Raw genomic sequence first — 14,926 nt, 5'->3', positions numbered from 1 at the left:
TCAGCAGAAAAGAATGTTTAAGATAGGATGCCAGAATCAGCCACAATCTACTGGGTCAAAAAAGACCTCTTCAGCAAGATTGATGGTCTGCAAACTTGACTTAACCCTTGCCTTGCATGGCCATAGGTCTTATTTATAATTTGGTATCTTACTACCACAGTCTGTTAGTCTTATGATCTCTACTTTAACATTAATGTTGGTCAGTTGTCTAAATGCCAAAAGGGGCTATAACAAGGGGTGTTCAACCTCCCTTTCCAGAATGGCTGGGAACTCAGTTTTTAAGGTTTCTCTGGGGTCTCCTTGGCCAAGAGGAGGTCCGTTCAGTGGCTGGGGGGCTTACAATTTTATTTTTAGTTTATGAACACAAACCAAAGTAATTATTTATTTTTATTTTATATTTTTTGTTTTGTTTTTGGAGACAGGGTCTTGCTCTGTCAACCAGGCCGGAGGGCAATGGCAAGATCTCTGCTCACTGCAACCTCCACCTCCTGGATTCAAGCGATTCTCATGCCTCAGCCTCCCTAGTAGCTGGGACTACAGGCGCGCGCCACCACTCCCGGCTAATTTTTTTTTATTTTTAGTAGAGACAGGGTTTCGCCATGCTGGCCAGGCTGGTCTCCTGACCTCAAGTGATCCACCCATGGAGGCCTGGGATTACAGGCGTGAGCCACCGTGCCCAGCCAAAGTAATTATTAACTCCACAGAAAATAAAAGGCTGTGCAGGAAGTAAAATTAATCAAGTCCATATACAGACCTCGGATACATTTTGTTTGGGCTATCCCGCACTTTATTTTGTAATTAAACACCACTATTTAAAAATCAGGAAAATTGCACATAAAAATCCAGAATTTTAGACGTAAAAAAAAAATTGCTAGGTCTAGATAAACTGCCTGCATTTACTCAAGAACAGCTTCAAGTGCAGCTGCAAGTGGGCGCTCTGGAGTTCCCCAGTCTCCACTCACTCGCCCTCCCACACCCCACATGCCTCAGCATTGCCTATCCCACTCCACCAGCCCAGTCTTTCACCGCCCTAGGAGCTCTCCTACGCCTACGCAAGCTGGGAAGGATCGCGGGACAGCATGGACAACAAAGGGTCGTCTCCCGCACTCCGTATGAGGATTAGGTACTGGTCGCGGGGCAACCGAAGCCTTTCTTCCTATCACCTAACGCTCCACTTCAGCCCTCAGCAAAGACGGTACCCGCCGAAAAGGTGTGGCCGGAAGCTGGAGACGTGGCTTCCGGACGGGCGGCGCGAGGCTCGCCTCGTTTCCGCCGGCGCTCCGAGTGACGTAGGAAGCGCGCCGCGCACCTCATGGTTCCGGGGACAGTTAGGGCGGCGGATGGAGGTCAGCGGTGGTTCTGACGTCGTAGGTCTTGTGGCACGGGGAGAAGGGGCGGCTGAGCGTGGGTTTCGAGGCGTGGCTGGGAAGGTGTCAGGGGTCCTGGGATGCGGTGAAACTGGGGAGCAGGTTGGGACGCGGTGGGATGCGGTGTGCCTGGCCGTCCGCTCCTTCCGTGCTGGCTTGCCAGTGCGCACGCTTCCTCTCTCATCTAGCTCGCGCGGCCGGGCCTGGAAGACGCCGCCCCTGTTGACCGTCCATGACCCCAGCGAGCCAGTTTTCGTGACAGTGCAAGTTGTTTTCTCTCTGCATTTTAGAACTAAAGTTTTGGATTTTTGTTTGCCTAAACCCAAGTCCGGTTCCTGGGCTTCCGTTTACTCCGCTAAACTGCTCTTAGGGTTCTTAAAAAATCGGGAAGGAGGCTGGGCGCGGTGGATCACTTGAGGTCATGGTGAAACCCCGTCTCTACTGAAAATACAAAAATTAGCCAGGTGTGGTGGCGCAGGCCTGTAATCCCAGCTACTTGGGAGGCTGAGGCAGGAGAATCGCTTGAATCCGGGAGGGGGAGGTTGTAGTGAGCCGAGATCTCGCCATTGCACTCCAGCCTGGGCGACAGAGCGAGACTGCGTCTCGAAAAAAATAAAATAAGTCGGAAAGATTTCTCCACTGTACTTAGGCTCAGAAAGTGGTAGATGTTGCGTTTGGGCAAATACTCCGACTGAGATCGCTCTCTCTCTTTTTTTTTTTTTTTTTAAGTGGAGTTAGACTAAGCTTTTTACAGCTGCAGTAATCCCCTCATGTAAAAATAAATGTGCTGGCCATATACCAAGTTCCAGGAAGTGGAGAAAGTTCAAACGTACATTCTGCTTTGGCAGAAATGAGGCCCGGGTGAACGTTTTAGCTTGCCGTTGTCATGTGTGTTCCCTGGGTCATTTAATCGCTGTAGGGAGCTAGAATAGCTAATAGATTTTTTTTTTTTTTTTTTTTTTTTTTTTTTTTTTGAGACTGAGTCTCGCTCTGTCGCCCAGTCTGCAGTGCAGTGGCGCGATCTGGGCTTACTGTAAGCTCTGCTTTCTGGGTTCACGCCATTCTCCTGCCTCAGCCTCTCGAGTAGCTGGGAGTACAGGTGCCCGCCAGCATGCCCGGCTAATTTTTTTGCATTTGTAGTAGAGACGGGGTTTCACGGTGTTAGCCAGGATGGCCTCGATCTCCTGACCTCATGATCTGCCCGCCTCGGCCTCCCAAAGTGCTGTGATTAGTGATAACAGGCGTGAGCCACCGCCCCCGGCCGATAGAATTGTTAAAAGCACATTGCTGGAGATGGCAACATTGAGTTTGGCCTTGGAAGGATGAGATGTGTTTTAAAGGGCCTGATCGGGGGAGGAGGAGACCCGGGTAACAAGTCCTGTAAGGTGGGGTGGAAGTGCAAGGCCTGTTTAAAATGGGGCCTTGTTGGGAGGCAGAAAAAGGGCTAAGACTGAAAAAATCATTCTGGGCCATGTTATGAAGTGCTTCTTCTTATTGGTTCAGAGTTTTTGCTGTTAGAAATTTGGTAGGGGGGAGTTTAGTAGGCTAGTGATGTAATCTACCTTGGTTTCGAGAGGCTCACACCTATGTCTGCAGTGTTAAAATATATCCACAGAGGCTTTGGGAATGTGAATTCTTCCTTTTTTTTTTTTTTTTTTTTTTGAGATGGAGTCTCACTCTTGTCACCCAGGCTGTAGTGCAGTGGTGTGATTTCGGCTCACTGCAACCTCCATCTCTGAGGTTCAAGCAATTCTTGTGCCTTAGCCTCCCAGGTAGCTGGGATTACAGGCATGCACCATGATGCCCAGCTAATTTTTGTATTTTTAGTAGAGGTGGAGTTTCACCATGTTGGCCAGGCTGGTCTCAAACTCCTGACCTCAAGTGATCCACCCGCCTAGGCCTCCCAAAGTGCTGGGATTACAGGCGTGAGCCACCATGCCTGGCCAAGTCCGTAATTATTTTTTGAGACGGAGTCTTGCTCTGTCGCCCAGGCTGGAGTGCAGTGGCCAGACCTCAGCTCACTACAAGCTCCGCCTCCCGGGTTTAAGCCATTCTCCTGCCTCAGCCTCCCAAGTAGCTGGGACTACAGGCGCCCGCCACCTCGCCCGGCTAGTTTTTTGTATTTTTTAGTAGAGACACGGTTTCACCGTGTTCACCAGGATGGTCTCGATCTCCCAAAGTGCTGGGATTACAGGCTTGAGCCACCGCGCCCGGCCCAAGTCCGTAATTCTTAATCCTAGTTACCCTTGAAATTAAAAAAAAAAAAAAAAAAATGCTGTCTGGGTCCTGTCTGCAGAGATGCCATCATTTAGGAGACCTTGGGCAGGACCTGGGAATCTGAATTGTTGAACCACATCCTAGGTGATTTCAAATTACAAGCAGGATGAAAACCTTCCCACCCAGGCTGTAATGCTCCTGAGTTTTGATATTTGATGGCATTCTGTACTGAAACAAAAATCCTGTGAGATTTTTGCTTCAGAAATACTATTACATGCCTATGGATTGTCAAGAAAGACAGTCTGATTTTACAGATAGGGTGGCTTTGACTCTATTTCATTTGTCAAATTTGTAAGTCAGGAACTGCCCCTGTAGTAGCCCCTTCTCTCTCCTTTTTCTCTTCAGGGTTTGGAATCAGTTGCTAGGAGTCTTGTCTCTCTGCCACCCAGGACGTTATGGCAGCTCACCTGGTAAAGCGATGCACGTGCCTCCTGAGAGAAGCTGCTCGTCAGGCCCCTGCCATGGCTCCAGTTGGCCGACTGAGACTTGCCAGGGTAGCCCATAAGACTCTGACTTCCTCAGCCACCTCACCCATTTCCCACTTCCCAGGTTCATTGGTGGAGCTGGTGGAGAAGGAACAAGTGTTTACTCCCTACATAGAGAACCAGGTGGACCATCTCATCAAGAAGGCCGCAAGGCCAGAGGAGCTCCTGGAGCTCCTTGATGGCAGTCACCACTTGGACAACAATCATGCGGCCCTAGTACTTATCCGGCTCTCTCACTTGCTGTCTGAGAAGCCAGAAGACAAAGCCTTGCTTATACAGGATGCCCGCTTTCAGCAACTTCTCTGTCTGCTCAACAGTCAGGTGGGTGCCGGAGTGTTGTCTGAGAGCATGGACAAGAGAAAAACAGCCAGAAATGCTGGGGTCCACAGCAGCCAGTGCTTACCAAACATAGACAGGGGCCCTGCGTGTCTTGTGGTATTTTTCGTTTTTTTATAAATTTCAAAGTGTTTTATTGTGCTTTCTCTTTGTTTATCCTTACGAGAGCCCTGTTAGGTAAATATTGCTATGCTTGTCTTACAGACAGACAGCTGAGATGCTTAGTAATAGAAGCATGGGAAGTGAGCCTGGTTCTCAGTTCTTTGGGTGCTTTCCCCCTCACCGTATAGTCTGGACTTGTATTGCTCTCTGCCAGTGTCTGACTGATGGCAAGGCACTGTTCTTGAAGCCAAAGGAGATGCAGCATAACCGATGGAAGGTCCTTGAAACTTGAGACAGACGTGGGCATGATCTAGCCATGTTCAGACCCTCCCTCCGAGGATGACCATGGAGAGAGGCAACAAGACCCATTTGTGTGGCACTGAGCAGGGCAGATTTCAGTCTGCTCACTGTGAGGGACTCCCTTCTTAGAGAGTCTTCCCCGGGGCTCCATGTACAAAAACAGGAGTACAGACTCCTGCTGTGGCTAAGCTGGCCCTAACTCCCTGGTCTGCTTTGCAAGGGAGGTGCTGGGGCACTGAAACCATGTTTCCGGTTGTCAGGTGTAATGAAGAGAAAGGCACTATCCAAGGAAGGAGTTAAGTATGTATATATTTGCATGTGTCGTGTGGACTGGGGTTACAGTACATACTTATTTCTTGCTGGGGATATAATTCATAAAATGAACTTAGTTAGGTCCCGTTGTTATTTGGCTATAATTCTAATTGCTGTTTATTGACTCTTTACTCACATGTGATTTAAGTCTTATGATGCAAGACTGAACATTGTAACAAAATTATAAGGCAAGTATCTGTAATGTAATAACAGCTTTCTTTTCAAAGATTTTCCTGCTGTCCATGAAACCAGAAGGTAGACACCCAGATCTTCTGTAAGATTAGAATTTACTCCAGTACTTTCTCCCTCCTCCCCAGCCCTTCAGACAGCGGCTTCTTTGTTCCCAGGTCACCTCCTTGAAAGTGTGGTTTCTGCTTGCATTCATAAGTGAAGAGACTGAACCTGAGGGTTCAGTGTTGAGAGACTTGGCCCAGGAAAGGACGGAGCCACACTTGTTTTACCATCTGCTCTCTTCTGCGAGGATGGAGTCAGGGCCAAAGGGCTCTAGAGCCACCCATGTTGACAGTCTGGGCCCTGTGGAAACAGTACCTGAATAGCAGTCACCCTCTTCAGAAACAAAGCAGGCTCTAGCAGAGAGGGTGGGCCATGGTGCAGGTTCGGATCCAGAACTATATAGAAATAAGTTCACCTTTGTTTACCTGTGCAGCGGGGCTGATGGTTCTCATGGGATGTTGGTGTCTCATAGGGGTACACAAAGAGAATGATGCCCGGCATTTAGTAAGAACCTGTTCAGAGGTGCTGCTGATAGCAGCAGCAGCTTGGTCATCCCCAGGAGGCCTCTGCATTTGGGTGATTAGTGATACCAGGGGTCTTTTTACCCATATGTCAAAGGCTCTCCTGCAAACCTTTGTGCCCAGGGTGCTCCTCCTTTTGCAGGCAGTTGAGAGTCTGGTGTGCTTGGGTGCCACATCCCTGGAGGATAAAGATGGTGGTTCACTGCCTAATGCTCTGCAGGGATTCCTGCCTATTGCAGCAGTTGCATTCCTAAGAAACTTCACATTGCCAGAAACTGTGAGGTTAGTTTGTTAGAGAACAGTTTAGGGATTGGAGCTTCTCTGACTCAAAAACAAATTATTTTACTGGAGAAAAACCAGTGTTTTTTGTTTTCTTTATTTTTGTTTTGTTTTGTTTGAGACGGAGTCTCACTCTGTCACCCAGGCTGGAGTGCAGTGGCACAGTCTCAGCTCACTACAGCCTCCATCTTCCAGGTTCAAGTGATCTTCCCACCTCAGCCTCCTGAGTAGCTGGGACTACAGGCGTGTGCCACCACACTTGGTTAATTTTTGTATTTTTAGTAGGCACAGGGTTTCACCATGTTGACTAGGCTGATCTCAAATTCCTGACCTCAGATGATCTGCCTGGCCCAAGTTTTTAATACCTAAAACTTTTCATGTCATTGCAAGTAAAAGTCATGAATGATAACAAAACTGATCTTAGCAAGCCTAAGTGCCACCTTCTCTACCATCAGGTCACATCCATCAGGCTCAACTTTTTCTCTGACCTCTTGTATTGACTTGACAGCTTTACTTGCAGCTCAAGTCTGTGTGCCCACCACCCAGAGCTGTAGCCAGGACCATGTAAAAGAGTGTGGTCTCTCTTTAATCAACTACATTATGTCAAAGCTTCATTGGGGAAACTTGGAGAATTTCCCTTGCCACTCATAGTTCTTGCTTGCAAGCAATTGCAAATGACCTCAGCCACCTTGAGCAGAAATGTGCTATTTATTGTAACCTAGAGGATCAGGCTCAGAGGTGTACCCTTGGATCTGGCTGGTGCCTGAGGGGAGCTCCTGCTCTGCTGGTACTTGGCAGCCATGTCAAATTCAGTGCCTGCCCTGCCCATGGTAGCCACTGGCCCAGAAGGCTGCCACAGAAACACTGTGACTCATGGGCCCTGTTCCTGTGTCCCAGGCTCAGGGATAAATTTGGTTACAGACACCAGGCGTCTAGGCCTCGAGGCTGAGCAAGGCTGCGAGGAGCAGCAAGGCACCCTGGCCCTGTTACAACAGAGTAGGGAACTGATACTGTCTTCTCTGAAGAGTTGTAGTAAATGCACGTGAAACAAGGTTCAGAGAGGGGGCCTCCAGCTCACACACAGGACTGACAGTGCCACATTACTTCTCCTGTGTCCTTTCTCTGCCTAGATAAACTTGGTCTGGCATGGTACCCTCTCGAGGTTGCTGCGGAGCCTCTATGCTCTGGGCCTCCCCAGGACCTCCAAGGAGCTGCAGTCAGTGGAGCAGGAGGTCCGCTGGCGCATGCGGAAGCTCAAGTACAAGCACCTGGCCTTCCTGGCAGACTCCTGTGCCACCCTCTCACAGGAACAGCACTCCCAGGAGCTGCTGACTGAGCTTCTCATGCACCTGGAAAGGCGCTGGACAGAAATTGAAGATGGCCGCACATTAGTGACCATCATGATGAAAGTGGGACACCTCTCAGAGCCACTGATGAACCGCCTGGAAGACAAGGTACTGGGCCTGAAAGCAGGTGGCACCCAGCCTGCCTCCCCTCGGCTTTGGACTTGTTCTTTGGGTGACAGTTGTCTGCAGAGGGGTGCATTGTGTGCACTGGGATCAGAGCCCCGGGAGCTTCTGTCTGGAGCCTCAGGCATCACATGGGGTAGGACCGGAGGGCTCGGAGCTGCAACAGGTGATTGCCCTGTGGCTGCATTCATCAAGCACCACTTGCTCCTCCCAACACAGGCACTTCCCTGATTGCACCTTTATCTTTCCCCCAAACCCCGTCACAGCACAGTCTTGAGAAGAGGGCATGGCAGGCAGCTCCTAAAGTAACACAGGTACTGCCCAGGCCTGGCTTCTGGCTAGAATTCTCCTGGAGATGTGGTAACCCCTATCAGCTGTAGCCCTGCAGTCAAGTCAAATTCAGTGCCCGTTCCTGTCATAGCGGGGGCTGGCCCAGATGGCTGCCACAGCAAGCTCCACAGCTCATGGGCCCTGGGTCGCCTATCCTGGGACCTGGGGATAGTTTGGCTGTGGACACTACTCCAGGTCCAGGGGTTCCCTGGGGTGGATGAGGAGGCAGGCCCTGCACAGTGGTCCTTTGTTTAGTCAGCTCAGGCCCAGTTGCTGTCTCACAGGGGCTGCACTGGATGGGACCATGGGACCCCTGCCCCCAGCTCGTCCCTGCCACCCCAGGCCATTGAGCTGACCTCTGCGCGGCTGTGGTTGACAGTGCCTGGAGTTGGTGGAGCAGTTTGGCCCCGATGAGCTGCGGAAGGTGCTGGTGACACTGGCAGCTCAGAGCCGGCGGTCCGTGCCCTTGCTGCGGGCCATCTCCTACCACCTGGTGCAGAAGCCGTTCTCTCTGACGAAAAGTGTGCTCTTGGACCTGGCCTACGCCTATGGTGAGCCCTTTGGACAGAACAGTGGAGAGAGGGGAGCTCTGGCCCTGCAGATACCTGCAGCCATGTCAAATTCAGTGCCTGTCCTATGCATGGTAGGCACTGGCCCAGAAGGCTGCCACAGAAACACTGTGACTCATGGGCCCTGTTCCTGGGTCCCAGGCTCAGGGATAAATTTGGTTACAGACATCAAGCAGCGAGACCTCGAGGCTGAGGTGGGGTGAGGCTGGTGGGATTGCTGACCCTCCGCAGCTAAACCCTGTGATCTGCTCTGTCCCGAAGGCAAACTTGGCTTTCACCAGACCCAGGTGTCCCAGCGCCTGGCTGCCGACCTGCTGTCCCTCATGCCCAGCCTGACTTCTGGTGAGGTGGCCCGCTGTGCCAAGTCCTTCGCCTTACTCAAGTGGCTCAACCTGCCACTGTATGAGGCCTTTGCCCAGGTGAGCCAGGGCCTGGCCCCAACTCAGAGAAGCTGGCTTCCTGGCCATCTGCTGGGAACCATTGCCTTAGTCGGGAAAGCAAAGCCAGTCTGAAAATGCCCACTTGTGGGGGCAAATACATACTTCTTGCATTTTGGCTTATATTGAAAGGGCTGCTATTCAGTTCTCAAAAAAGTGTTTGAGAACTGTTTCCTCTGTTCTTTCACTGACCATCATAAGTGCTTCCATCCGTTTTGGGGTAGCTGTAGCAGGTAGCAGCATGGCTGGTGAGGCTGAGAATCCACTCAGAACTGTCTCCTGATCACTGATCTCCACCCCCCCCCCCCCCCCCCCCCGCCAAAGTGGAACTGTACAGAAAGATGACACCTGCATTTTCGTTTATGTGTGACCAGTCTAAACTAAGTTTACTGGTTGGAGAATATTTCTAAAGCCCTTACTGAAAAGAAGCAGTTTCTAAGTGTCCCAAGCCTCTGTGGGTAGTTGCTGCCAGGCGAAGGAGGATCTGGGCCTGTGGAAGTCCTTCTCTGTGCCCAGCAGAGCTCATGGGCCCCAGATGGAGGGTCCTTCCGTTGCTGCTGGCCATGCAGGCTCCCCTCAGACTCAGAGCTGGGCAGGAGGACAGCGTGCTGGGCAGAGAGCTTATTCTGTCCATCTGCTATTTCTGACCTATCCAGCACGTCCTGAACAGAGCGCAGGACATCACCGTGCCTCACCTATGCAGCATACTTCTGGCTTTTGCGCGTCTGAACTTCCATCCAGACCAAGAGGATGAGTTTTTCAGCCTGGTACGGCCTCTGGGCTCCCACTGCTTGACGTTTACCCTCCCCTGCAGCTAATTGTTTATGAACTGTCCTCCCAAGATCAGCTTGGGCTGGGCGGAGGGGGAGGGGCCGCTATGTGTGGCATGAGGGGGCAGGGGGAGCTGGCTGGAGCCAGGCATCCTAGGGATCACTGAGAACAAACATGAAATCCTGCTGTCTCGCTGACTGCCCTGCCAGGCAGCGCTGGGGGGTCCTGCCTCTGGTGCTCCTTTTAATGCCCTGTTGATGCTCAGAAGCTCCAGTGGGCCTTCATGCTATGTGCCCCAGCTCAGGGTAGGAGGGGGAGCCTTGTTTATGAAGACTTCAGGACAGCCACAGAGGCCAGCAGGCCACATGTGACCCCAGGCTCCCTAGGATTCCATCAGGGGTTTGCCTGGTACAGTCCTGAGAACAACCAGCCAGGGGCTGGGAGCGCTTCACCTCTTGGATGTTCTCGTCTCTCAGAGGAGCAGAGATTCCTCCTCCCTTTTCCCAGGTACTCACTTGGAGACATTATGGGAGAAGGGATTTTGTTCCCTGCCGGTAGGTTGGTTGTAGTAAACCTAATCAAATGCCAGCATTCAGCAGCACTCTTCCTGCTGTCCAGAGTGATCTTGGGGCATGAGGAAGATTCCTCGTACCTTCAAGCCCAGGATTGCTCCAGACCTCACCAAGGGCCAGGGTTCTACCTCTTGTTCCCCAGTAGCCTCCTCTGGCCTCATCCCAACCGGGCCAAGACCACATCTTGGACTGTGACTCACCCATGGCTATTTGCAGCCCCTTAGGAGAGCCTGCTTTCCCCACCACACCCTATCCTTAACCAGGTACATGAGAAGCTGGGGTCAGAGCTGCCAAGCCTGGAGCCAGCCCTGCAGGTAGACCTGGTGTGGGCCTTGTGTGTGCTGCAGCAGGCACGGGAAGCGGAGCTGCAAGCCGTCCTCCACCCTGAATTTCACATCCAATTTCTAGGTGAGCCCCTTGCCCCTAGTACTATTGGAACTGGGGAACTGCCTGGTCTTGTCTGCCTAGTGCCATGTGAGGATTTGGGGCAGATGGAGGCCAGGGCTGTCACTCCCCGTTGCTCTCCATCCCCTCCCTGTGGGTGGCCAGCAGACTGTAACTCTGCTGCCTCCTGACCCAGAGAACTGGGCTGGGACTGGGTGTAGGGGTGCTACTGCCCTCTCATCCAGGGTCTCCCCATCTCTGGCCCCTAGACCCACCTCCCTTTTTCTGCTTGTTCCCTAGGGGGCAAGTCTCAGAAGGATCAGAACACCTTCCAGAAGCTGCTCCACATCAACGCCACTGCCATGCTAGAGCACCCCGAGTACTCAGGTCCCCTTCTGCCAGCCTCGGCTGTGGCCCCTAGGCCCTCAGCCCTTGACAGGAAGGTGACCCCCCTGCAAAAGGAGCTGCAGGAGACACTGAAGGGGCTGCTGGGGAGCGCCGACAGGGGCAGCCTCGAGGTGGCCACGCAGTATGGCTGGGTGCTGGGTGAGGGCTCCCCCTGGTTGGCACAGGGCCTGGCACTGCCCGAGTCTAACAGGACTCTTCTAACCCACCCCCTCTGCAGTAAGAACTGACCTAGGGAGCTGTAGGGTGTCAACCTGGGCTCCCCACAATCCCATCTTTGTTCATCCTTGTGGGGGGGTTTCTGAGGGATGTCCCCCAACATGTTCTCATCCCACACTTCTGCCCCAGATGCTGAGGTGCTGCTGGACAGTGACGGCCAGTTTCTGCCCGTAAGGGACTTTGTGGCACCTCATCTTGCCCAGCCAACTGGGAGCCAGCCACCACCTGCAGGGGCTAAGAGGTAGGTGGCCAGGGACCTGTTGGCCATGGCCCCAGTAGAGGCCATGGGGGCACCATGGATGTTGGACTGCATATTCTTTGCTTTCCCTCTTTGCCCTCTGAGGGGCTGGGAGACTGGAAGCATGCCAGCTACCCCTTCTTCCTTCCAGGCTAGCTTTCCTGCGGTGGGAGTTCCCCAACTTCAGCACCCGAAGTAAGGACTTGTTGGGTCGCTTTGTTCTGGCCCGGCGACACATACTGGCTGCAGGCTTCCTGATAGTGGATGTGAGTACCTCTTGGGCAGGTGGTCACTACACAGGGAGAATCCCCAACCCCCACTAGAGAGGGGATCAGGTGGAACTGAGCCAGCAGGTATAGACACATGCCCTGCCTGTGGCCCCAGGCCTCTCCCAGGAGCTCAGGGAAGGAGTTTACTGTGGATCCTAGGTGCTCCAGCCTCCCCTCTAACCTTCCTAGCATCTCACCCCATGGGTGAACCCAAAAAGGCAACCAAGCCTGCTCATTCAGCTTAAGAGATGGGCAGGGTAGGGCCCATTCACAGATGAGCAGCTCGAAGCCCAGGAGGCTGCACAGCTGTTGGGGCTCTGAGTGCAGCGGCTCTGCCCCCTTGGTCAGAGCCTGTTGTCAGGAAAAGTAGGACCAGTGGGACTGGCAGGAGCAGAAAGATGCAGGTCCTGGGCCTGACTCTGGGTTCACGCCTGGGAGACCTTAGCTAAGATCAAAGGGGGCCACCTTCCCTGGAAAGCGCCAGTGAATGAATATGTGGCTTCATGAGCCACACAAGCATTCTGTTTTCTTCTTTGGGTTGTTGCAAGATTTTTAACTGTTTAAAATGTAGAAGCCCTTCTTGGGCCTCCGAGTAGTGTGCAGACCTCTCCAGCACTGACAGTGCTAGCGCCTCTGCCCGCCCGCACCACCTGCAGTTCATGGGCTCTGCCTTGAAGACTTGGAGGCCAAGGGGCAGGTGTGCAGAGCTGTTGGTCACCAGAGGTGTTGGGTGAGGGGTCAGTGTGAGGACAACAGGCAAGCAGGCAGAGCCACTGGCTGGAAGGGATCTCCTTGCCCATGTGACCTGTCTCCCCTGCCTCCTTCTAGGTCCCATTCTATGAGTGGCTGGAACTCAAGTCTGAATGGCAAAAAGGCGCCTACCTCAAGGACAAGATGCGCAAAGCAGTGGCTGAGGAGCTGGCCAAGTGACTTGTGCCAGCAGCATGGGCCGCATGCCTCTCTGCTGGAAGTCTAGCCGTGGGTGGGCAAGAAGGGTCACCCTTGAGGACAAACCTCCGTGCAGGACCTTGGCCAGAGTGGGGAGGGTGGCCAGCTGCTCTGAGGGACAGAGCATCCTCTTGTGTGTAATAAATCTTTTAATTTTGGTGTTAGACCCCTGGGGCCTTCCCAGGCCTTGTCACCCTCTGCACTCTCAGCACTTGTCTGTCTGCTTTGGGGAGCAGGGCATGGTTCTCCAGAATCTGCCCTGTGCACTCCCCTGCCATGCCCAGCCCAAGAGGGCTGCTTTCGGGACAGACCTGGGTTGTCACCTGCCTGTTTCTCTCAGCTTCTTCCTTTCATGTTTGCATATTCACATGTGCCGGCCTCTTGCGTAGGGGTCTCTCTCAGCCCCAGAAGACAGGTGGAGGCCTAGAATTCTGAACCTCCAGGGCAGAGGAGCTTCCCAGGGAAGCTGATTGGAGGTTCAGTGCATGGCTGGGGGTTCTGATGGAGCTGTGGCTACTGAACCACAGCCATCCTGCGAGGCTTTCTCACATCAGTTGTCTCACACTTAGCTGAGTGAAAGGCACCCTGACAGCATGTGGTGACAGGCGCGATGTGAGGGTTGGGTGAGCACTTGGAAGGTGCTGGCTCTGGGAGAGGAGAAGATCCCACTTGGCTGACACCGTGGGACCAAGAGCCAGATTCCATCGTTGTCTTCACCACCCTGACCAGAGCCCTGTGCTGTCATCTAGGAACTGGCTGCCCAAACAGGGTCTTGGTGGCCTCCCTGCTGCTGCGGGGGTTACCAGATGCTGGGAGGCAACAAGCTTTCTACCTTCCAGCCTCTCTTCAGAGACACCCATTGGCAGAACCTAACTAAATAGCAGTCAGGGAACTGGGTTGCCTCCAGCCATACAGAATGGAGAGCGGGACAGTGGGGTGGAGCTGAGAGTGGAGAGGCCCACCGCCCCCAGCACTCCAGGCTCCCCACCCTAAGCTGTTTCCCCAAAAAGAACAAGTCACTGCTCTGATGGTTGGCCACTCACCCAAGCATTGGGGTAGTTTCTGCTGGCTTTACTGGGCACCATCAGGCACAGGTGACCACGGTCCTTGTTTGCACGAGTTTTAGGTTTACCACGGGAGTGGTCCCTCACACAGTGGGAGGGGAAAGAGCTGCCAGAGATGATTTCTGAAGCAAGGAAGAGCATCTCAAAGTGGAGACAGCCAGGACAAATGCCCAGGGTGTGGCATCAACTTAGTTCTTAGAGTGGGATGCACAGAGTCTGCAGGGCTGAGACCAAGGAGCTGAAGGAGCCAGTTCAGGAGGGCCTGGTGTGCATCTAACCAAGGAAATAAAAGCTCATCCTTGGAGCCCCTGACTTTCATTTTGAGATAATCACAGGTTCCTGTGCAGTTGTAAGAATCTGTGATTTGCTCAATGGCAGAGTAGGATGCAAGGTCACACCCCAATACTGACATGAGCACAGGTCAAGCAGAGAGCATCTCCTAAGGGCCCTCACATTGCGCTTTATACTCACCACCTCCTCGTCCTTCACCACCAGCAACCACAAGTCTTTGGTCATTCTAAGAGTGTCAAGGAATCACAGGATGTGACTTCTGGAATTGTATTTCTTGACTTGGCACAATTCTCTGAAAATTTGAAGTCTTAAATTGCATGTATCAGTAGTTTATGTCTTTTTCTTGGTGTTGCATCTGTTTTGTGCTTTTTTCCGTGATGTGGCTGTAACAACCATTTGCTGCCTTAACCCTGGGGAGACATCCTGGTTGTTTCCGGGTTTGGGATATTACTGATAAAGTAACCAGAAAATCTATGTCTAGGTTTTTCTGTAAGTTTTCATTTCTCTGGGATAAAGATTCCCAGGAGTGTAACTGCCAGGTCAGATGGAATGTGTGTGTTTCTCTAAAAAACTACCATCTTTTCATCTCTTTCTGATAAGTTGTTGATAAGTACACATTTATTTCCCATCTCTGGTGAAATGTCTTCTCGTGTCTTTTGCCTGTGTTGTACTTGCATTTGCTTTTTTATCAGTCTTGAGAGGACTTTGTAAGACTTACATTGAGATATTTTTGTTTGTTTTTGCCTC

General features: G+C 52.3%; 1 protein-coding gene and 3 non-coding genes across 16 annotated transcripts; all 4 read left to right on the top strand.

Annotated features, from left to right (window-relative positions):
- Positions 1–1,234: 1,234 nt before the first annotated feature.
- On the top strand, positions 1,235–13,032 carry LOC105494230 (transforming growth factor beta regulator 4). 13 transcript variants are annotated; one of them, XM_071095144.1, is made up of 13 exons: positions 1,319–1,346; positions 1,556–1,634; positions 3,990–4,450; positions 7,344–7,667; positions 7,949–7,996; positions 8,392–8,563; positions 8,843–9,000; positions 9,675–9,785; positions 10,625–10,769; positions 11,046–11,291; positions 11,499–11,610; positions 11,759–11,873; positions 12,705–13,032. In XM_071095144.1, the coding sequence occupies exons 3-13, from the start codon at positions 4,040–4,042 to the stop codon at positions 12,804–12,806; spliced, it is 1,944 nt and encodes a 647-aa protein (XP_070951245.1). In that variant the 5' UTR covers positions 1,319–1,346; positions 1,556–1,634; positions 3,990–4,039; the 3' UTR covers positions 12,807–13,032. The 13 variants fall into 13 exon arrangements, 12 of the variants coding, with proteins under 12 accessions (XP_011760828.2, XP_011760824.2, XP_011760831.2 ...); XM_011762524.2 differs by having other exon boundaries at positions 1,328–1,346; positions 1,556–1,630; XM_071095145.1 differs by lacking the exon at positions 1,319–1,346 and adding an exon at positions 1,347–1,367.
- Positions 7,007–7,140, top strand: LOC112428949 (small nucleolar RNA SNORA5). Its single transcript, XR_003021025.1, has one exon. It is a non-coding gene; the product is annotated as a small nucleolar RNA SNORA5 (small nucleolar RNA).
- LOC112428950 (small nucleolar RNA SNORA5) lies at positions 8,066–8,201 on the top strand. The gene has a single exon (XR_003021026.2). It is a non-coding gene; the product is annotated as a small nucleolar RNA SNORA5 (small nucleolar RNA).
- On the top strand, positions 8,619–8,752 carry LOC112428955 (small nucleolar RNA SNORA5). Its single transcript, XR_003021029.1, has one exon. It is a non-coding gene; the product is annotated as a small nucleolar RNA SNORA5 (small nucleolar RNA).
- Positions 13,033–14,926: the final 1,894 nt, after the last annotated feature.

Source organism: Macaca nemestrina, chromosome 4, assembly GCF_043159975.1.
Source record: "Macaca nemestrina isolate mMacNem1 chromosome 4, mMacNem.hap1, whole genome shotgun sequence".
NCBI classification, from domain to species: domain Eukaryota; kingdom Metazoa; phylum Chordata; class Mammalia; order Primates; family Cercopithecidae; genus Macaca; species Macaca nemestrina.
This window is presented reverse-complemented; position numbering and strand designations above follow the sequence as displayed.

What these genes read in the sequence shown, in the direction of transcription:
- LOC105494230 (XM_011762526.3), top strand. Translation starts at nt 4,040, where the DNA reads ATGGCAGCTCACCTGGTAAAGCGATGCACGTGCCTCCTGAGAGAAGCT. An exon ending in AGGATGAGTTTTTCAGCCTG is followed by an intron (nt 9,786 to 10,624) that starts GTACGGCCTCTG and finishes ATCCTTAACCAG; the next exon opens with GTACATGAGAAGCTGGGGTC. An exon ending in CAGGCTTCCTGATAGTGGAT is followed by an intron (nt 11,874 to 12,704) that starts GTGAGTACCTCT and finishes GCCTCCTTCTAG; the next exon opens with GTCCCATTCTATGAGTGGCT.